Source organism: Gossypium hirsutum, chromosome A12 (assembly GCF_007990345.1).
Source record: "Gossypium hirsutum isolate 1008001.06 chromosome A12, Gossypium_hirsutum_v2.1, whole genome shotgun sequence".
Taxonomy (NCBI): domain Eukaryota; kingdom Viridiplantae; phylum Streptophyta; class Magnoliopsida; order Malvales; family Malvaceae; genus Gossypium; species Gossypium hirsutum.
Genome location: NC_053435.1, coordinates 85,206,803 through 85,230,622, shown reverse-complemented (window position 1 = coordinate 85,230,622; position 23,820 = coordinate 85,206,803). Strand labels below are relative to the sequence as shown.

At 31.4% G+C, this 23,820-nt stretch overlaps 1 protein-coding gene and 1 pseudogene across 1 annotated transcript; both read right to left on the bottom strand.

Annotated features, from left to right (window-relative positions):
• Positions 1–13: 13 nt before the first annotated feature.
• LOC107925666 (importin subunit alpha) lies at positions 14–4,809 on the bottom strand. Its single transcript, XM_016856375.2, has 11 exons — positions 4,338–4,809; positions 3,978–4,074; positions 3,803–3,894; positions 3,585–3,716; positions 3,309–3,494; positions 3,051–3,214; positions 2,848–2,920; positions 1,600–1,734; positions 1,335–1,462; positions 875–1,249; positions 14–565 (listed from the first exon to the last, which is right to left on the bottom strand). Exons 1-10 carry the CDS (start codon positions 4,560–4,562, stop codon positions 877–879), a joined length of 1,605 nt encoding a protein of 534 aa, XP_016711864.1. The 5' UTR covers positions 4,563–4,809; the 3' UTR covers positions 14–565; positions 875–876.
• Positions 4,810–7,226: 2,417 nt separating this feature from the next.
• LOC107925606 (endoglucanase 9-like) lies at positions 7,227–9,154 on the bottom strand (annotated as a pseudogene).
• Positions 9,155–23,820: the final 14,666 nt, after the last annotated feature.

Below are 23,820 nucleotides of genomic sequence, written 5' to 3'. Positions count from 1 at the left end.
TGGGCATAAAATATAGGAATAATACTAATTGTATTTAACAAACACTGTAGTTTTAACTCCAAAAACATCCTTCTGGTTTTCGACAATGATGCATTACCGTAAAAGATAATTTTTCTTTTTCTTCCTCAAAACTGATCGGAAAGACCAAAATAGTAACTCCACAACTATTACTAAAATGAAATATCTAAAAGTTATTTAAAAAAAAAAAAAGACCTTTAATGAAGAAAGTAAATTGAGCATATGCAGGAGCAAATATTGAGACTGACTGATATAAAACAAGGGAAAAAAGCAGAAGGTAGGACATGGAGCTGCATGCCTCGACCCTTGCATCCGAGTATTACTATGCTGAAAAAGAATGAACTACTGCAAAGATAAAGTAGAAAAAACAAATATTTGTACGGCTTCTGGACTCTTCAAGCGTCTTTACCATGGTTTATCATACACCTCGTCTTTATTTGATGACTTCTTGAGGACATACTTATGCATTACTTGAACGATATGTGAATTCCGAGAAACACCAAGAAAGTACTGACCACTGAGTTTCATTCTACTCCAACCAAGCTTCCTGCAAATTCGAAAGTTAGGGCAGACAGCCAAGATATATACTTTCTAAGCAATTAGACCGAGCAGCAGCAAAACTGAATCACTAGCCACAAGCGGCATGTGACCAATTCCAGATGCAAATCACAAAATAATGCAATCTAGGCAATTAAGTCAAAAGCTCATTTTCACAATAGTATTTTTTTATAAAGCATGGCACAGCCAAATAATTCACATATTCACTCCCTAGATATAGAGACCTAACTGAACATTTCGAGTAGAGCATGAAGAAGAGATGCAATGAGAGCTATGCGGGTTTAAATGAAATTCATACCTTCAATTGAAATTGAATCCACCAGAGGGGACAGGAAGTTGATTGCCTCCAAATTGGAGCCCAGATTGTGCAGCATCACCAAGGGGTAAAGGCTCGTCCTCATCCTCCACCCAATAAGTTTCAAGAATCTTCACTGCCTTCTCGTATATTTCATTGTTGTCATGACTTTGGAGGTTTTCAATCTTTTCCAATCCCTCAGCATCATCAATTAACTGGGCATAGAGATTGACGTCTCCAGTGTGACCCAGATTTTTCTCTGCTTCACCAACCTTCAAAATGTTTTCAAGACCTTCTAAACAAACTGTGACAATTCTTGGATCAGGACAGTTCAGAAGATCACATAATGGCTTAATGCAACCTTGGCTCACCAAAAACCTGGCGAACAAGACAGGAAGTTAGTAACTTAAAACAAATTGTTCCAAGAAGAATCCAGAGAATGATCATGGCAAAGGGAATATACTTTATTTGTTCATGGGTACCACCAGATGTAGCATTTGAAATTGCCCAAGCAGCTTCTTTCTTGATCTCAAACTCGGCATTTTGAAGGAGATGGACTAGAGGGGCAATAATCCCAGCCTCAATTACAGCCTGCAAAAGATTTTTAAAACTCGTGATCCAATGGATATCCATTCAAATAGGATGAAAATGCTACAATTGAAAACTAAAAAATTTTACTTTTTAAACGTTGCAGCAGATGGATTTGTCATACTCTATGATTGGCTTACCTGTATCTGATCTACATTTCCAGCAGTGATGTTTGAGATGGTCCAGCAAGCTTCCTTCTTGATACTCTTCTTGTAGGTATTTGTCAACAGGTTCAAGAGGCAGGGAAGGGCTTGGTGGCCAATAATGCACTGAACGGGGTAACAACATAAAGAATCAGAGCAATGCAGAAAGAGGCAACCTAAAGCAGTGAATTGAAAAAATAAAAATAATTGTATTCGAAATAGAAGCAGGTGACGTTATAACTTATATCACTTACAATGATTATTCTGTCGGATCAAATCTATATTTAAGACATAAACTACGATTTATCTCACAATATACCAATTAACCATGAAAAAAAATACACCAAAAACAAATTATGCATGGATAATATGATAAGATGTACAATTTTTGCCCAGTTAGCAATTTTTACATAACAAATCTTCTAATATCTAGATTCTTCTAGAAGGAAAATATGTGAAGTTCAATGTTATTCACAGAAAATTTTCTATGTGCATGTCAAACTTAAAAGTCAATTGAAAACCATGTAAAAGGTTTCAAGTCTTCAGAATAATACTCACTAGTAAATCTTCATTTAAAACTCTAAAATCTTCAGAAATTCATTGACATGATAAAATGGGATAAACACATGTTAAGGACCAACACTCAAAATCAGAGTTGCAATGAGCACACTGGCACATTAGATGTTATGCATCACTGGCTGCATTTATCAAGCAAAATATGTGAAGTTCAATGTTATTCACAGAAAATTTTCTATGTGCATGTCAAACTTAAAAGTCAATTGAAAACCATGTAAAAGGTTTCAAGTCTTCAGAATAATACTCAATAGTAAATCTTCATTTAAAACTCTAAAATCTTCAGAAATTCATTGACATGATAAAATGGGATAAACACATGTTAAGGACCAACACTCAAAGTCAGAGTTGCAATGAGCAAACTGGCACATTAGATGTTATGCATCACTTGCTGTATTTATCAAGCAAAAGTCATGTACATCTACCTAGCAGAACAGGGTAATAGATCTGCATTAACGTGTAGAGACAGTCTGTCAAAATAATCCTAATAAAAAATATCAGCACTGCCCCCCAGAAGGTTTAACCACAAAGAAGCGTTAGGATGAGTCAAAATACATTATAGTAAGTTGTGTACAAGAACAAGGACTATCACAAACCATATCTCAAGGGAATGCAATTGAAATAACTGTTGAGAAAGTAATATCCATTGTCAGGAAATATTCCGTACCTGAGTCTCATATCATCCCCAGTAACAATATTTCCAACTGTGCGAAGGGCAGGAATGAGGACCGTTGGGGATGGATGACTAACAAGAAGAGGGAGGATGAGTGAGAAAATATTCAAAACAACCAGAATTCACAAGCAACCACTAGGAGAAATAAACATAGGAAAACAAACATGTCAATTTCAGAAAGGCAAAGAAGTCCATCACTTACAGCAAGAGCTCAATAAGTCGAGGGCAGACACCTGCCTCAATAACAGCTTGGATTTTGTCATTAGTACCATCTGAGAGATATGACAGAGCCCAGCATGCATCTGTCAAGACTTCCTCATCATTTGAATGGATAAGGCGCTCAAGAGCTGGCAAAGCTGGCTTTGTCTGCTTATCATACTTCAAAAGCACCATGTATTAGAAAAGTTCCTCATCAGAAAAAGGGTCATAACTCGAACAAGTCATCATCAGATAGTCCAACCTGCTCAAATGAAGGTTGTGGCTTGCCCCTGCAGAAGTTTGACAAAGTCCAGGTAGCATTTCGCAACATAGAGAGCTTTGCATGCTCATTAAATTGTGCCAAAAGAGGCACTAAGGCCCCATGGCCAAGGACCAGGTCACGGCATTTAGGAGAGTCTCCAGCAACATTCCCCAATGCCCAAACAGCCTGCAATTCCAAAAGAACAATGAACCATAAGAGAAGTGCAAATAAACTGTGTTAATGAATAGATGATCACTTGCAAACTGCAGTATTTACCTGTTCGCGTACGTCATCAGTTGGAGTACCTAGGAGTTTAACAAATATAGGGACAGCTCCATGATCAATTACAACTCTGGTATTGTCTGATGTTCCTGAAGCAATATTTGTGAGAGCCCAAGCTGCCTCGAACTACAAAACAAAAGGATAAAACAATAAAAACAAAAAAGAAAGAGATTGAGCAAAATCTTAGTAACTTCAGAAACAAAATATCACACCTGAAGCTGAGGGAAGTCATCCCTATTAAGGAACTCAACAAAGCAAGGAACAACACCTGCTTGTACAACTTCATTGATTGGAGGACTACGTTCTGCACATAAACTAAGAGTAAAACTCAAATTTCTAACAAAAAACGATGTCAGAAAGGGGAAACATAACAGCAAATTAATCAACCTATTGATAGCAGCTTTCGGAATTGAGTGGTTGCCTCAAGCTGCGCATTCTTGTCATCAGACCAAACGCCCACAACCATAGCCGGAAGACTTTCTAACTGCAATTAGATAATAAAAATACCAGAAATATTTTTTAATGCAATATCCATTATCAATTTTCTTCTTGAGGCTTACTACAATCGATATATTAAACAAACATTCCTCTCCATTTGATTAATACAGCTTGAGCTACCTACTAATCAGCAATTCATATTTCAAAACACGATTAACACTGCAAAAAAGTATTCATGTACAAAACCTAATTAACCCTAGTTATCAGTCACGACGCAACGGAGCAAATCGATTAATCAGTAGATTATACCTTATTCTCGGAACCAACGCCGGAAGATAACATCTGCTGTTGCTGCGGTTGCGGTTGTTGAGCAAGAAGTCCTTCGCGACGCTTTTTTAGAAGGTTCTCTTCTCTCTTGTTCTTCCGTATCTCCACCATGTTGTCTTCTCTCCTTCGCCGACCTTCCTCCGCACCAACCGCCACCTTGTATCGGTTCCGTCGAACCTCGGTCCTCGCGCTCCGTCTAAGAGACATCTTCGCCTGTTTATTTTTTTCAGTCAATCCGATCGAATCACTGATTAATTGGCAGGTGAAATACGGCGTACGATTTTCGGAAAGAACCGATCAGTTGTTTGAGAAAATGACAGAGAGAAAGAGAATGAAAGGGGAAGAGGAAGAGGGTTTTTGGAACGTTATTCGTATTATTGGATCGGGAGAGACGTTGGGCCGAAGCTGAGGAGAGATATATTGTTTTATACTTTACAGAGAGGGGATTTTTTTTTCATTTCTTTTTCTGGTTTACTTTCCTTTTCGAAATTATTTATTCTTTTCTTTCTGGTGGAATATGAGTTTGATGTGATAATAATTACGATGGTGCCACTGATTTTAAATTTGAACGTTTGGGAGAAAACCTAACTCACCGGATATCTTAGTAGTAGTTTTTTTTTTTTTCATTCAAAATAGATAATTTAGGGATGTTTAGTAATGTTTAAAAAAAATACTTTTGGTTCTAAAAGTATTTTTTGAAGAAAAGTTGTATTCTTTTTTTTTTCTTTATGTTTAATTATAAATGTATTAAAATTATTAATTAAAAATTAAAAAATATTTTTTAAAATATTAATTAAAAATATTTAATGATTATATTTAAATATTTAAAATATAGTTTATATATTCTAATTAAATTTTATAAATAATTTATATTTATTGCTTAAAAATATATAAAATTTATATTTCATATATAAAAATATTAACAACAAATTATAATATTTTTTTTATATTTTTATTAAAATATATTAATATTAACTAATTTAAATATTATTTAAATGTATATTTGTTACTTAATAATAACATATCTAAAATGAATATTTTATTTCTCAAAAGTAATTTTTGACAGTAATACTAAACACTCAAATTTTAAACTATACTTTTCAAAAGCATTGCTAAACTAGGCTTTAGATTGGATAAATGATTAAAGCAAATATATATATGTTAAAGAAAAGGGAAAAAAATAATAGGAGAAGAATGGAAAGTTAAGAAAAAAAGTAATTATTATTTAAAAAAAAGATGTAATAGTTTTTTTTTTTTGATGAATTATAATAACAAGGGAAGGCCTGAACAACAAACGTGACTAGTATGACTTGAACTCAAGTCACACCTAGGACGATAAATACCGTTGACCATCAAGCCATCACATGGGTTCAAAAAAAACATAATATTATAATTATGTATTTCTTAAAAAATTATGTACATAAAACAATTAGGGCAACAAAAAGTATGGGTAAACTACATTTAAGGTCACTAAATTATTAATAAGTTTACATATTAGCCATTCAACTTCAAAATTATAAAATAGTCACTAAATTATGCTAAAGTTTTTATTTAAGTCACTCAACTATTCAAAAGTTTTTATTTAAGTAATTGGGATGTTAATTTTTTAAAAAAAGTTCTGCTAACGAGCTTCAAGCAACGATTCAACGATCGATATAATAGATCAGTACCCATCGATGAGTAGAAGAACATATCTTAGATCCAAGTCGATCTAGTAGTCAATGTCGAATATCAAAAAAAAAGTTCTTTGAATTTTGGTTCTCAAATCTGTGACATTCAAAATTGTTTCATGAAAAAAAATTATAGAAGAGAATGGGAATGAAAATTTTCGATTACTGCAGATGGTGTTAACAAATAAGACTATACAGAAGTGATTTTAATGGCTCATTGACTTAAATGAAAAGTTTTGAATCGTTCAATAACTATTTTGTAACTTTTTGAAGTTGAATGATCGAAACGTAAATTTATTAGTAATTTAATAACTTTAGGTATAATTTACTCAAAAGGTATTTTAGTTTGAATAAATAATTAAAGGAAAAAGGAATTTGCTAACAGAATTCTTATTTTTCCTGATAAAGTTCCTCATCAAGAGATTTCATTGAGGTTATTTGTTTAAGCTTAAAGACTTGTTTGATAAAAATATAGGTTAAGGTCTACTAAAGAGTCTCTATTAAAATTTGCTTTATATATGAATTTATTTTGAGATGGTTGGGTTTATTAATGGGTCGGGTCGGATTATGCGTAAATAAATTGGGTATGATATATTTGTGCAAATGATCGATAAATTGTAATGGTGTTATGATATGAATAAATTTTCAATGAAAAAAAAAAACCTAAAGCAAGTTTTAGTAGAAAGACTAAAATGAACTTTGCATAATAGTATAGGGATTCCAAGTAAACTTTGACCATCTAAAATATAATAATAGAACACCTAAAGAATTTAGGTAAACTACTTACAAATATGGAAAATTTTAAAATTTAAACAAAATTTGAAACTCATACCAAACTTTAACAATTATATATATAATATCAATATCTACCATCAATTGAGCCTTAACTCGATTGGCATAGGCATTATTGTCAATGCAAGAGTACGTCGGTTAGAATGTGCTAAAGTGCAATATTCTCTTATTTATGGGTTGAGGCGGGATTATGAGTAGTTCTAGATATACTATTAAAAAGAATAGATATAAACATATCGCATCCCTAATGAAAAATCTTCGAAGAACAAAAAGATATTGAAGAAATTTTGTCTGGAGCTTTGAACTTTTGAAACTGTACTTTCAAACACTGAACTCCCTAGTCCTCTTAACAAGTTTACTAACAAATTTCTATGCACTAAATTCACTAGCTGCCCAAAGTATACATATGTCATGGTTTCCCGACCGGTGGTGGTGGCAGTCGAGACATAGAAAATGGAGGGATGGCATAGAACATGGTGTTCTTGTCTATCCCGGTTTTACTTCCATCCAACAAAGCCACCAATGCTGCAACCAAACCTGCATTTCCAGCAATGGTTGGTTCGGTGAAATTGTAATTGGACCTGTTGTCTTGAAAACCATCGTGCTTATCAGGTCCACCAACCATGGCTCCAACAATCGTATTTGGATTCGGCTTTTTACTCTCCTTCCATCGCAATCCTTCTTGACAGCTTTGATGCTTGATGTAGCCGGGAATCGATGCACCTTTGTGGTGCACATACTGAGGGAAATGATCACTAAATCCTACAACGTAACTCATGTGCCGCAGATTCCTCCCCAGGATGTAATCGATCTGTGTCTTCGCAAAGTCCCGAAATTCATCTTTCGGATAAAATTTAGCCCCGCACTGCCATCCCGGTGTCAATGTAGCTTCGAGGTAATCGGCGTATAACGTGGCCAAGAAAGCTGCATTCGTGACGTATTGAAGAGGTTTAGGCTTACCATGGTTTAGTTCTATTAGGCCACCATTCGTCCTCTTGAAATTGTGAGACCCTGGAAGGTAAGAAAAAATGATTTCACTGATCTGCTCGTGAAAGTTCTTCAACATTTCTTCGCATGGATAGCCGAAATCTAAGAACATCCTCAGCCGGCTCATAAGCAATTGTGCACCCGCATGCTTGTTGTCCCAACCGAGTACGCCATGATCAGGACCTCCCCAAAAAGCCTTGGCATGTTTCGCCAAACCAGGGCTGGTAACAAGGTCAATGTAGGAAGAATTCCCTGTTGCACAATACATCCAAGCTCCTCCCCAAACAAACTCATCCCAAAAACCAGACGAATTATAAAAATTCGAAGGGGGATCCGAACCACCGGCATACCGTTCGCCTTCCCCTTTCGTAGCGAACTTAAAGAGTATATCTGCTCCGTGGACTAATTTCTTCGAGTATTTATGATCATCTTTGAAAACAATTGATGCAGCGGCTAAGGCAGCAGCCATTTCTGCAGCTAAAGCTGGACAGGTAGAACATAGTATTACAGGCCTTGGGTAATTAATGCTCTCGGGACGTATCCAACAGTTCTCTGGAGAATTTTTTCCAACTTGTAAAACAATCTTGTCTATTGTATCTGCAGATGAATTGAATGTCTTCAATAAGTAATCCGTTCCCCATCTGATTATGTCCTTGACATGGTTAAGCTCTCCGGTAGTTTCATATTTTGCACTGTACTCCAATACACTCCAACTCAACATGGTCATTGCAAAAGATGCCGGAAAACTGTACTTGACCGCATCCCCGCCGTCGTAGTAGCCGCCTTCTAGCCCGTTCAATATCCATTGCCATCGTCCAAGCACGAATCACCCCGCCATGAAACATTGTTATTTGCAGGGAGTTTTCCAGCTAAAAAAGAAACAAACATTGATGATCAACAATAAGAGTAAAATAACGTCTACTTGTACCCTGGTTCAATGTACTAGGACAAAGAAAGGAGAAACAACAACATACATCTTTGAGCATTAAAGAACATAAGGGCACGTTGAAGAGCAATGGTGTAGTTGTCCTGAACGGGAGGTGGACGGTGGTGGTGACGGTGAGTTGCTAGAAAAGCGACAAGGGCTACAAACCCGGCTAATACGGCAACCACTACCAGGGTTCTGATCAACACGGTGGGATTAATGTTGAAGCAACGTTTCTTCTTCTTCCTTTTCATTTCCATATCCATGGCCGGTCTTAATAACCAGCCTTGCTTCACTTCGTCTTCCAATGGTGATTGATAGGCAGATCTGTCATAGTAGTGACGGTGGCCATTTTCGATGCTTTGATCTTCCATTTCTAGGGTAATGTCAAACGTACCACCCCATAGACTTGATCTTTCTGGCATTGGTTTTCTCTATAATGAATTGGAAATCTTTTGATTAATTGGGTAAAAGAGAAGGAAAAAGGCATGAATTTATGATTCTTTTTATTAGTAGCCGGCATCCTAATTTACTTCACTGAGAAAAAATGGAAAGAATCCAGGGTTTAATGCATTGAATTTGAATCACGAATATGTAGGCAAGGAAGACAAATCCATTTTTATCCGTTAATGATTTGCTCTAATTGAGGCTTTCCCTTAATACTTGATTAAGTTAATTTTTCACTAAAATTATTTTTATAATATAAATGATGTCATTATCATCAAATTTAATCCTAAATGTTATATTCTATTTTTTTTTAAAAAAATTAAATTTAAGTGAAAATAAAAAAAAATTATTAATCTTGAAATTAATATTTATTTTTTAATTTAATTATTCTTTATTTGTATTGTTTAAATTTTAAAATTTAATTGAACAAATTAAAATATAAAGATATGCAAAATACATAAATTAATAGCAAAATTTGTCTATGTGAATACTTAATATTTATGTTATATATATTTTTTTAAAAATATTTATGATGCATCAATTTTCAATTTAAATTTAAATGGACTTCTAGTCGTATATCTCATATTTGGAAAATAAAAATAAAAAGAATTTAAATTTAAAAGGATTAAATTGTAAAAGTGTGAAAGTTTTGTTGCACAAGAGTAAATATTCAAAACTTGAGGGGTTAAAGTGTAAATATAAAAAAGTTTAAGGACCAATAGTGAAAATATTTTAAGGGTGGAATGATCTAGAAACCAAGGAAAATGGATGAATTAAGACCAAATTAAATAGGTGAAGAATTATGAGGGACTAAATTATAATTTTACCAAATTAAATGATGACTCAAGGATGGAATTTTAAAAGATAATCAAGGGCAATAAGGTCAATTAGAAGGAGAGAGAAATCTAGAGACAATGATGATGTTGGAGATATTTTAAATAAATTAAATAAATAAATATTAGTTTATTAATACTTTAAATTTATTTTTAAATGATATTTTATTATTTTATTATTATTTTATTTAATATATATATGTAAGGAAAGAAAGAGGAAGATGATCACCTTTCTCATGCAACTAACGTGAGAAGAAGAAGAAGAACAGAAGAAGTTTTCCTTTTCTTACAATTTGATCCTTCCACCAAAAATTTACCATTTTCACCTAGAAATCAAAAGAATTTCCATAGCCATCAAGAGAGAAAGATAACAAGAAGACTATGAGGAGCTAGAATATCAAATTGAATTCATAGAAGCTGGAGGAGAGAGAAAAATCAAGTTAAAGGTTGAAATCAATAAGAAAAGGTAATAACATCAAGATTTCAATATATTTTTAAGTTTAATATTATTAAAAAACATGGAATTGATGTTAATGTAGAGTTTTCTAATATATGGACCTATGTTCTTGACATGTTAGTGAAGAGAAAATAAGAGAAAGTGATGAGAAATAGTGTAGAGAAAGAAAATAAGGGTGTTATAAACATGGTAAATAAACATCTTGCACTAAAATAGTTTTAGACAGCAGCAGTAGGCTAACTTTGAAAAATCACCATAAATTTTTAAAATTTAATTAGAGGATGAAAAAAATATGGAATTAAATCTTATTGAGTCTAGTTTCTTATAGAAGAAACGGTGTAAGAAATGGAATTGTGAATTATGAGATATAATAAATTTTGTGAGACAAGGTCAGAATGATTTCGGGTTCCCTTGTTCTGACTTTGGGAAATCATAAAAAATTGGATAAAAATAATTAAGGGCTTAAATTTATATGTTTAAAATAATTAATGAGTCTATTTTCAAGAAAAATAAGTGGAAACATCATCTGAATCTCGTACGAGGAGATAATTAATTCTTAGCAAAGAATGGTCAGAACTGTCAGACAGCAGAACATGGGTAACTTTAAAGAATAAACTGTACTTATTGGATAAACCAAAAATTCTGAAAATTTTATGGTAAGAATATATGTGAGTCTAGTTTCAGATAAAATTAACGGATCTTAATTTGGAGTTCTGTATCTTGAGATAAAAATAATTTAGTGACTATGACACGGATGGACAGCTTTGAATATACATATAAGTAAATAGTGAAATTATAGATAATGTTACTTATAAGCATGTTATATACATTAAGGATATGGAATGGAGAGGGGGAAGAGGAAAATATATATGAATATTCAGCTAGTATGGTTAATTTGCATGTTTTAGACTCAGGGACTATATTGAATAAAAGAAAAATTGTAGGGGCAATTTTGTAAAAGGTCAAGCTCTTGTATGTTGCTCGGATGAAATATAGCAGCTACAAATGTACTGTAAGTTGTCTGGATGAAGTACGTTTTTTTTTTGTAACAAGCAACCTGTATATGATTTGGCAGAAAACTTTAAAAATGTAAAAAATGACCAAATTGAAGGAAATGAATTGTTTTATTGATTAAATTAATAAATTGAATGAAATTATTAATTTGAATCAAGATTGGGTGAAAATCATGGAAAATGAAAAATTTACCAAAATGCCCTTGAATCTTGGTATCTCTGCAATTTAGCTAGGTAAGTTCATGTAACTTGAATTATATTCTTAAATGCTTGAAATGTATGTTATTGATGTGAATATGATTTAAATATTCCTGGTATGAAAATTGATGAAACATTGATATATTTGATAAAAAGGGGAAGAAATCTCGGTTGAATGAAAGGAAAATTCAATGGATCTCTAAAAAATAAATTGACGGTAAAAAGGATCTAGCTCGGACGGGTGATCCTATCCTGATATAGCCCTCCCGAAGAATATGTGTAAAATGGATTTAGCCCGGACGAGTAATCCGAATTAGGGTCTGAATTTAGCCTGAATTGGTAATCCAGATCCAAGCTCATTAGAGTAATTGTCGTTGCAGGGGATTTAGCCTGGACTGGTAATTCCGCTGTAAGGATGAGGTTCGCGGGAGTGTGCTTTCTGAAATGAAATGTGTAAGACCATGGTTGAAAGATACATTGGCAACATGATATGAAATGTGTAAGACCATGGTTGAAAGATACATTGGCAACATGATATGAAATGTGTAAGACCATGGTTGAAAGATACCATGGCAACGTGACATGAAATGAATAAGACCGTGGTTGAAAGATACCATGGCAACATGACAGAAAATGAGTAAGACCATAGTTGAAAAACACTATGGCATCATGTCGAAGATAAATAAGATCGTGGATGAGAGATGCCAAAAAGACATCTGTTGAACAAGTAATATTCAGGTAATATGTACCAGATGACGAATGGTTATATGAATTGGTTATACAAAATGGTTGTGTGAAATGTTTACAAGAATTGGTCATATGGAAATATATGTACAAAATAGTTGTATGAAATAATTAAGAAGATAGATAAATGAAATAAGTATAGGTACATGGAATTTAATTTATGTTAAGTTTAACATGAACAATTACCGAAATAAATATACATAAAATATATGGAAATGATGGTGCATGAAATATTGATATAACGAAATGAATGATATATGCTTATGAAGAAACAGTAAGAGAATAATATATTTTGTGACATGTACATATATGATTATTTTTGATATGTTGATACAAGGAAATTATGTAAATTGAGACTATTATTAAACTCAAGTGTGATATGTCGAGAAAATAGGTATATCAATGTTGACATTATATGAAATATGTACAAGTATACTAACAATGTTGTTGTTTGATACTTAGACAAGTGTCAAGCTATTGATTGAATGGTAATATATTTATTTATACGATGCATTTAATCAGTAAGTATTTAATTGAAATTTTTGTTAAATGATATGAAAATCCAAATATTGCCCCAAAACCCTATTCTGGCAACGGATACGGGATAGGGGTGTTACAGTTTTGACGGTGTAGCTTGACAAATTGGCGACACCAGATTGAAATGTGATGACCTAAAATATTCAGGGACTTGATATGTAAATTTCCTGTTTTAGTTGGCAACTGAAAAAAGGCTTTAAGGGTGCCCCTAAGTGTAGCGACACCAAACTTTAAATCGATAAATTGCTTCATAACACAAAAATAAAATAAAAAATAAAAAAAATTATTTATTATTTTATTTTATTCCCCTTTAACACAAAAATAAATAAAATAAAATAAATTTCGAGATTGTTCAAGGTTTCTTAGTGATATTCATGGCTACCATGAGAGAAATTGAAGCAAGCAACATTCATGTCAGCTCTCAGCAGCTTCTCAATCATGGGTATCAATCACGATGTCAGATTTAGAGTGTAAACGATTTTGGTTTTGGTGGTACAACCATCATTTGGAAGCTCCTTCAAGATCCCATCAATGTCGATATTCGCCATTTCCTTTATTATTTGCTCGAACTAAAAATCTGTTATGCTTTACCAATTATCAATTAAAAACTATTAAAAATTGTTAGAATTAAGTGACCCAAATTCTTATTTAAATAAAATATGATGGAAAATAAAATAAAAGTAAAATCCATATAGAACTAGACTTCTTTTATTTTATTTTAGAATAAGGTTTTTTAAACCTTATTAAACTCCATCTATTTTATATTGATTAGGATAAGGTGTTTCAATCCTACTAAAATATGGCTTTACAAGCCTATAAATAGACATAGTCTATTCCTCTTGTATTGATTCAAAATTTTTCGACATAGTGAATTTTCTTCTCCTCTGTCCGTAGTTTTTTTCCTAAAAAGGTTTCCACGTAAAATTTGTGTGTTTTTTATTTTATTTTATTTTTTCACAAATTGGTATCCGAGCTTCCGAGTTGTTCATCTCAATCACAGTAATGATGTCTTTGAAGTATGAAATTCCGCTGTTGGATCGCAACACCAGATTTGCATTGTGGCAGATTAAGATGCAAGCAGTTCTTGCGCAGATGGATCTGGAGGATGCCTTGCTAGGGATAGATAAGATGCCTTCGACATTAACAGATGAAGAGAAGAAGCGTAAGGATCGAAAGGCGTTAACACAATTACATCTGCATTTTTCGAACGAAATTTTGCAGGATGTGATGAAAGAGAAGACTGCCGCTGCATTATGGAAGAGGCTAGAACAAATATGTATGTCGAAAACTCTAACAAGCAAGTTGTATATGAAGCAGCATCTTTATGCTCATCATTTGGAGGAAGGTGCGTCTGTACACGAACACTTAACAGTGTTTAAAGAAATTCTCTCAAACTTTGAGGCCATAGAGGTTCAGTATGATAAGAAAGATCTAGGGTTGATTCTACTTTGTTCATTGCCCCCGTCTTATTCAACCTTTAGAGGCACGATTTTATATAGCCGCGAGTCTCTTACAGTTGATGAGGTTTATGATTCTTTAACCTCGCATGATAAGATGAAGCATCTTGTGGTTAAACCCGACTTTCAGGAAGAAGGTTTCATTGTTCGTGGGAGACAAGATTGGAATGCTGATGATAACCGTGGTAGGACACAGGAACGGAATCCTCGTGGTAAATCTAAGGGTAGATCGAAGTTTTCAAACAGAGGTAAAACTTGTAACTTCTGCAAGAAGAAAGGGCACATTAAATCTGAGTGCTATAAGCTACAAAATAAGATTAAAAGGGAGGCTGCGAATCAAAAGGGAAAACAATCAGAAAATTCCGGTGAAGCTGATGTTGTAGAAGACTACATCGATGGTGAACTTCTAGTCGCTTCTGTCAATGATTTTAAAGTAAGCGAGGAGTGGATACTTGATTCAGGCTGCACCTTCCACATGAGTCCCAATAGGGATTGGTTTTCAACTTACGAAACAGTGTCTGAAGGTGTTGTTTTGATGGGAAATAATGCTTCGTGTAAAATCGCAGGTGTTGGAACAATTAAAGTTAAGATGTTTGATGGAGTTTTCAGAAAACTTAGTGACGTATGACATGTTCCAGAATTGAAAAGAAATTTAATTTCATTGAGTACTCTTGATTCAAAAGGGTACAGATACACAGTTAAAGTAGGATTTTAAAGATTTTCAAAGGGTTCATTATTGTGATGAAAGGGTAGAGAAAGATTGTCAAGTTATATGTTTTGCAGGGTTCTACTGTTACTGGTGATGCATCTGTCGCTTCCTCTTCCTTGTCAGATGATGATATTACTAAACTTTGGCATATGCGCCTAGGACATATGAGTGAGAATGACATGGCAGAATTGAGAAAGAGGACTTCTTGATGGGTAAGGAATTTGCAAACTGAATTTCTGTGAGCATTGTGTTTTTGGGAAGCAAAAGAGAGTTATATTTACTGGAGGAATCCATAACACGAAGGGAACGTTAGAGTATATTCGTTCTAATATGTGGGGGCCATCCAGAGTGCCTTCGAGAAGTGGAGCTAATTATATGCTAACCTTTATTGATGATTTTTCCAGAAAAGTTTGGGCGTTCTTCCTGAAGCAGAAAAGCGATGTGTTTTCCACATTTAATTCTTGAAAAATTATGATTGAAAAACAGACTGAAAAACAGATAAAATACTTCCACACAGACAATGGCTTAGAATTCTATTCTGATGAGTTTCATAGATTGTGCAAGTCAGAAGGGATCATGAGACACTTGATAGTTCGTCATACTTCACAGCAAAACAGCGTTGCAGAACGAATGAACAGAACGATCATGGAGAAGGTTCGATGTATATTGTCCAATGCCAACTTACCGAAGTCATTTTGGGCAGAAGCAGCCTCTATTACATGTTTTTTAATCAACCGATTTCCATCCGTTGCCATTAAGAAAAAGACTCCACAAGAGGTGTGGTTTGGTAATCTTACTAATTATTCTGATTTAAAGATTTTTAGGTGTCCTGCGTATGCTCATGTTGATAATGGAAAATTGGAACCGAGATCCATTAAATGCGTTTTTCTTGGTTATAAAGCTAGTGTAAAAGAGTATAAGTTATGGTGTCCTGAAAATAGAAAAGTTGTGATTAGCAGAGATGTTGTTTTTGATGAAACTGCTATGCTACCTAACTTATCTCTTAAAGACTCTTCCAATAAAGAAAATCAAAAGCAGGTGGAGCATTAGATTAATACAGAGTCAAATCTTCAAGCCAGAACAAAAATTGAGAATAGAATTGCTTCTTCACCATAATACTCTATTGCCAAAAACAGAACTAGAAGAGAAATTAAACATCCAAAGAAGTATGCCGAGGCTGATCTAGTTGCTTATGCTTTAAATATGGCTAAAGATATAGATGCAAATCAAGAGCCATCTAATTATTCTGAGGCGGTTAGCTGTGAAGACTTAGAAAAGTGGATGTTTGCCATGCAAGAAGAGATGGAATCACTCCACAAAAACAGAACATGGGACCTTATGAAACTTCCTCAAGGTAAAAAGGTTGTTCGTTGTAAATGGGTGTTTAAAAAGAAAGAAGGGACTCCAGGAGTTGAATAACCCAGATATGACGCAAGGCTTGTTGCAAAGGGTTACAGTCAAATTCCAGGAGTGGACTTCACAGATGTGTTCTCTCCAATTGTTAAGCATAGTTTGATTCGAGCTTTGCTTGGTATTGTGGCCATGCATGATTTGGAGCTTGATCAATTAGATGTAAAAACTGCATTTCTCATGGAGAACTTGAAAAGGATATTTACATGTAACAACCAGAGGGTTTTATAGTTTCAGAAAAAGAGGACTATGTTTGCTAGTTGAGAAAGTCCCTTTACAGTTTGAAACAGTCACCAAGACAGTGGTACAAGAGGTTTGATTCCTTTATGACTTCTCATGGTTTCAAAAGAAGTAGTTTAGACAGTTGTGTTTACTTTAAGAAAAACAGTGATGGTTCTTTTGTGTATCTACTTCTTTATGTTGATGACATATTGATAGCAGTAAAAGATAAAGGAGAAATAAGAAAGGTCAAAGCCCAACTAAATGGAGGATTTGATATGAAAGATTTAGGACCAGCAAAGAAGATACTTGGTATGGAGATTCTCAGAGATAGAAAAGCAAGTAAATTGTACCTTCAGAAGGGGTACATTGAGAAAATTCTTTGCAGGTTCAATATGCAGAGTGCTAAGCCTGTTAGTACTCCTTTAGCAGCCTATTTCAGACTTTCATTGGCTTTGTCTCCACAATCAGATGATGAGATTGAGTACATGTCACATGTTCCATACTTTAGTGCAGTGGGATCTCTCATGTATGCTATGGTTTGCTCACATCCAGATTTATCATATGCAGTCAGTACAATTAGCAGATACATGGCAAATCCCGGTAAAGAACATTGGAAAGCAGTTTAGTGGATTTTAAGATACTTACGAGGCACTACTGATGTTTTCTTACAGTTTGGAAGAACTAAAGATGGAGTCATAGGGTATGTTGATGCTGATTTTGCTGGAGACCTTGATAGAAGAAGATCTCTCACAGGTTACGTCTTTACAATCGGAGGTTGTGCAATTAGTTGGAAAGCCACTTTGCAAACTACAGTCGCTTTGTCTACCACTGAAGCTAAGTACATGGCGATTACTGAGGCTTGTAAAGAAGCTATTTGGTTGAAGGGACTATTTAGTAAACTCAATGAAGACCTTGAAATCAGTACAGTATTTTGTGACAGTCAGAGTGCCATCTTCCTTACAAAAGATCAAATGTTTCATGAGAGAACAAAACATATTGATGTTTGGTATCATTTTGTTCGTGATATTATTGCTCGTGGTGATATTGTTGTGAGCAAAATTAGTACTCATGAAAATTCTGCAGATATGATGACTAAGTCACTTCCTATAACCAAGTTTGAGCATTGTTTAGACTTAGTTGGTGTTCAGTGTTGAAGTTAAACCCTTAAGGGGTTTTATGGAAGAGGTGGAGAACTTGTTCATTAAAAGTTCGCGATGAAGAACTTGTTCATTAAGAATTTGTGTTAAGATGGAGATTGTTAGAATTAAGTGACCCGAATTCTTATTTAAATAAATTTCGATGGAAAATAAAATAAAAGTTAAATCTATATAGAACTAGACTGCTTTTATTTTATTTTAGAATAAGGTTTTCTAAACCTTATTAAACTTCATCTATTTTATATTGCTTAGGATAAGGTGTTTCAATCCTACTAGAATATGGCTTTACAAGCCTATAAATAGACATAGTCTATTCCTCTTGTATTGATTCAAAATTTTTTGACATAGTGAATTTTCTTCTCCTCTGCCCGTGGTTTTTTCCCGAAAGGGTTTCCACGTAAAATTTGTGTATTATTTATTTTATTTTTTATTTTATTTTATTTTTCACAAAAATCATCAATGAACAAGATTAAGGAAGAAAACCCAGATAAAATAAACATTAAGATAAACAAAACAGGGTTAAGGTAGGATTGGGGAGAGAGATCAAATGAGGTAAATATAGAGATGGTTTTTTAATATATATATATACATATAATCAAATATGAACAAATTACAAGCAAACATAAATTAAAGTAAAAATAAGATAGCTTTATGTTGAGTTAAATTGAAAAACGAGATACTATACCTTATAATCCAAAAGAAAAAAAGGAAAAAAAGTGATTTTGAATAATAGAGCAGTGAAGAAAAATATTTTTCAAAAAATAAATAATTTTTTTAGTGTTAAAAGAGAATAAAATAAAATAATAAACAATGGGGTTTATGAAGCAATTTTTCTTTTTAAAGTTTGGTGCCGCCAACGCTATAGCAAATGCCTATTTTTGTAACTAATATGTTTTTCATACATTTTTCATAATTAATTTTTATATTATTTGGGTAAAAAAACTAATATTTTTAAAATATTTCAAATAGGATTTTTTTCATAAATTTGAAATTTAATCATTTTATTTTTATTTTTTAAAGTTTACTTCTTTTATTTTTTTAGATTTCAAAATTAAGAGCCAATTGTTAATAGTGTTAATTTTTTTTGTCAAATTTGTTAGTTTGACATTTTAAAAAAAAAATAAAAATCACTTGGTTGCAATGTACTTAAAACAATGATGGCGTAATGAATCTGAACTTAATAAAATAATTTTAACAGTGTTAAACTTTAATTTTGAAATTTGAAAAATAGAAAAATTAAATCCTAGAAGGGATAATATAATTTTGAAATCTAAGAGTGTCACATTTAGTATTTTAATAACCGGACTGATTGTTGAATAGTGTCACGTTTACTGTTAGACCAACAATAATTAAAATTTCATAAAATCCTAAGAAAAATTAAAAATAAAAATATTATTGAATGAATTCAATCTATTTAATTATCGATTTTTGTCCTGAATTTTTTTTTGTTTTTACCAATTTTAAGCAATTTCCAAGTAAATTGGTTCAACACCTTTATTTTAACCATTATATTGATTAGTTATTAGTTCGTCCAATCTTATCTTAATCCAACAACACTAGTTACATTATCAAATTTTGACGGGATCTAAGTTCAAAAACCAAACTAGATATAGTTGTCAAGTTCAATGATCATGACAAAAAAAGATATTGTCAAGTTCAAGAGTCAAAAAGTAAATTATTCCTTTCTAAAAATAAAAGTATAGTGACTAAATTCTAAAATTTAAAAAGATAAAAAGAAAATTTTATAGTATCTAATATTTCTATAGTTGAGTTTTTGAGCAAAATTGAAAACTTTCATTTGTGGAGTGTCATCAATTAAAATATTAATAGCTTTACATTTTCTATGTCAAGAAATCAATTTGTTAATTTATTACTCTATATATATTTTCGGAAACTTCAATGTAATTTAGGTTTAGGTTTAGCTTGAACAGATGGTACGTTTATCTGCTGTTAGTATAAAATTAACGATGGCGGTAAGATTAGATATTATAGCGATACTTAGGGGTGAATAAAATTCGATTCGATTCAAAAAAATCGATAAAAATTTCAAATTTTGAATTAAATGTTTATTCATTAAGTTAAAAGGAAAAATCATTATATTGTTTATGTAATTAAATAACATTGTACTTTGTCTACTAATTAAATAATTGATTCATGTAAACACAATATTGAGTATAAATAATAGGATTTGTTAACTTGACTAGACTTGACTTGAAATTTTTTGACTTGATTCGATTCGAAAAACATTCAAATTAAATTCGGTTGCTAAAATAAGATTCATCAACTCGATTAACTTAATTTTTTTTACTCGATTCGACTCGACTTGATCAAATACTAACACCTAATAATACTGTAACGTGAGACAAAAAATAAACAAAATGCACTACACCCAACCCTCCACTCAAACCCCAGGTTACTATTTTTCACAAAAATTATTGTTGCTATTTTTTTGGCGTAATTAATGTGGCATGGTGATTTTCCTTACAATAATTGGGGGACGTTTTCCTACATAACAACGGTAGAACATGTATCTTTTAAGGTCTCAATGATGTTGGTTTTCTATTTCTCTTCCCACCTAATTATTTCTATTCAATTCTACATTTGCTGAACTGTTAAACACATTTTTTCAGCGTAAATAAATTTTTTTTGTTATATAATATATTTTTTTCAATGTGGTGCTAATGGGCCAAATCGAGTCAGGTTTGGGTTGGACTTATATAAAGTATTTTGATCAATTTTTAAAGTTTGGGATTAGTCCAACTCAAAAATAGGTTTATTTTTTTGTCCAAGTCTAACCCAATTTAAGAAAGGTAAACTTAGCCCAACCCGACCTGCTTATATTTGATTTTTTAAATTAATTTTCTATTTAAAAATATAGTAAACTAAAGCTCCATTTGTTTCATTGAATTTTTTTTTGGAAAATGATTACTTTCCTGAAAAAATTAATATTTTTTGATGTTTGAATGAATGTGTATTTTTTTTATTTAGTAAATTTTTTGAAAATATTTCATAAAAGTTGCTTTCAATGAAATAAACATACACTTGAGATTTCTTATCTTTTAATTATTTAATTGAATTTGTTTTATATCCATAAATTAATATTTTACATTATTTTGCTTACTGTAATGATTTATTTTAAAATAAATACATCAAATTAAATATATAATATTACTTAATTATTAAGTTAGAATATTAACAATCATAAATTGAAAACAATCAAACCGAATAGATAAATTCATGATTGTGTTATAAAAAAACAAAAAAAATTGAATAATAATAAATTAGCTTCCAAACCATAATTAGTAGTATATAACATTAAATTAATAATATTATCTAAGTGCATAATTAATAGTACACCACATGATAACTAAAATATTTGTTTGAATAATAATAAATTAGCTTAAAAAATGGTAGAATAAAAATTAAATAAAAGTTAATTTATTATTATTCAATTAGTAGAATAAATGGGCTATCTATGGTAAAATCATAAAACATGAAGATAATTAGGGAGATGTCATTCTTAGGGCTACAAGCTTGGAGATGTCATTCTTAGGGCTACAAGCTTTTAACTTCATAATTCAAGTAAGTCATTGATTATTTTCTTGTAATTTTATAGATTTGAGGTCATAAAAACTTGATTTAGCTAGCTCATGTACTAATTTATAAAACTTTTAAAGTTTTAGAAAATTGTCGTTGTTGATTTTTTAAAGTTTTAGGTGTTAAATTGATAGATTTCAAGTTTAGATGTGAGAAAAGACTAAATTGGACTAAACTGAATAAAATGTAAAATTGATTGTAGAAATAAGAAATAGGAGGTCCCTGATGTATAATAGTGAAATTAGAATTCAATTTGAAGCTTTAGATCGAAAGTTATGTTAGTCCCGATTTTAGGGACTAAATTGAATAAATTACAAATTTTGTATAAATTGATAATTGAATGTTAATTGATTGATTATTTATAGTCTTATATATTTTATGTTAACTGTAGCTAACGTCAATTGGAAAAGGTCTGAAGACATATTGGTAAATAAAGCTGTCAGTTTGGAAAATGTCTTACCAAAAAAAATTGGTAAGACATTTTACGGGAATAAGGAGATAATTTTACGTTGACTAGAAAACATTTTATGTTGACTATCCTATTTTATATGAAATAAACATCGAAAAAGGCTAAAAATATTTCCGTAAAAGCTTTTACGTGAAACAAATGAAGCCTAAATGTACTAAAAAACACTAAAATAAAAGTTTTCTAACACATTAAAAATATATTTAAAAAGTATTTATATTAAAAAAATTACCATAAATATACTAAATATTTTATTATATTAAAAAACCCAAATAAATATAATAAATTTTTTATTGTATTAAAAATACAAATAAATATAATAACTTTTTTGTAGTATTAAATATAATTTTTAAAATTTTATATTTTGAGTTGAGTTATTTTGTGGGGTAAGATTTTTTTTTAAGTTGATTAATGAGTTTAATTGTTATTAGATTAGTGATTTAATATATATAATAATTATTTAACATATATAATTAATATAATTATTTTTATAACATTATATATTCAGGTTGAACTGAGTTCAGGCCAAAAACTCTTGCCCACAACCCACCCTATATATTCAAGTATTATATTTTTGTCCAATCCCTATCATTTTTCAAACGGCCTAAGTAAGTGACTTGGCCCATGAGCAAGTCTAAACATAAATTTGTAGAAAAAAAAGTTTGTTTCATAAATTGAAAAGATTTTAGTAGTGATGGTTAGGGTGTTTAAACTGTTAACCAAATCGAATTATTTTTAATCATTTAAATGTTAACCAAACTGAAATATTTCGGTTAAGTCGGTCAGTTAACCGAAATTTATATGTTTTTGTTTTTTAGTTGAAACAATTATAAAATATATATAAAATATATATAAAAATTCATTTGACCGGATTAACCAAATTAAAACTACATATAATTTGTATTATTTATTAAGTTTGGTTAATTACCTGATTTCGATTCAAATTAATCGATAACTAAATTTTTAAAAAATTATTAACCGACCTCCGACCGAATTAAATTAGTTAACTGATCGATTAATTTGATTTTAACCTAAACTTGAAAACTTCCACTTGTTTGTCTCCTATTTCAATTTTAACCGAAATTTTGGAAGACACGAGTGCATATAGTTTAATATATTTTATAACTCCCTACAAATATAACATATATTTATATGATCATTAAAACCATTTCATTGTAATTATAATTAAGTAATTCAATCTAGAAACATTAATGAAGTTTTATGTAAAATTTAAAAACTATTCATATTTTTAAGATATAATATTCGTAAGGTAAATTTTTGTTTGTCTCAGATTACATTTTAGTCACTTATGTTTGAAATGTTACGTTTTATTCACTTACGTTATTGTGTCGTAACATTTTAGTTATTGAGCGTTAATTGCCGTTAATAGTATAACAGTAAGCTGATGTAGTACGTTAAATCATCATTTCAAACGAAAATTTTAGGTTAAATTATACATTTGGTCCTTATATTTTTTTTCATTTTAAACAATTTAATTTTTTTTCTTTTACATTAAAAAAGATGGAAAAGTGAGGAAAATAAAGAGAGAGAAGAGAATGGAAAATAAAGAAAAAAAAAGGAAAGTTAAAATAACATAAAAGAAAAAAATTAAATTGATCAAAATGAAAAAAATATAGAGACCAATTGTATAATTTAATCTAAAATTTTTGTTTGAAATGAAGATGTAATGTGTCATGTCAGTTTACTGTTACACCGTTAATAACAATTAACAACTCAATGACTAAAATATTATAATATAATAATATAAGTGACCAGAACGTAATATTTTAAATATAAGTGAACAAAAGTGACTATTTTAAAAGTTGTAAATTAATACATATTTT

Excerpts from the sequence above, each read along its gene's own strand:
- LOC107925666 (XM_016856375.2), bottom strand. The coding sequence starts at position 4,562 with ATGTCTCTTAGACGGAGCGCGAGGACCGAGGTTCGACGGAACCGATAC. Across the intron at positions 3,895-3,977 it reads CCGAAAGCTGCTATCAATAG|AACGTAGTCCTCCAATCAAT; the intron begins GTTGATTAATTT and ends GTTTATGTGCAG. Across the intron at positions 3,717-3,802 it reads ATGACTTCCCTCAGCTTCAG|TTCGAGGCAGCTTGGGCTCT; the intron begins GTGTGATATTTT and ends TTTGTTTTGTAG.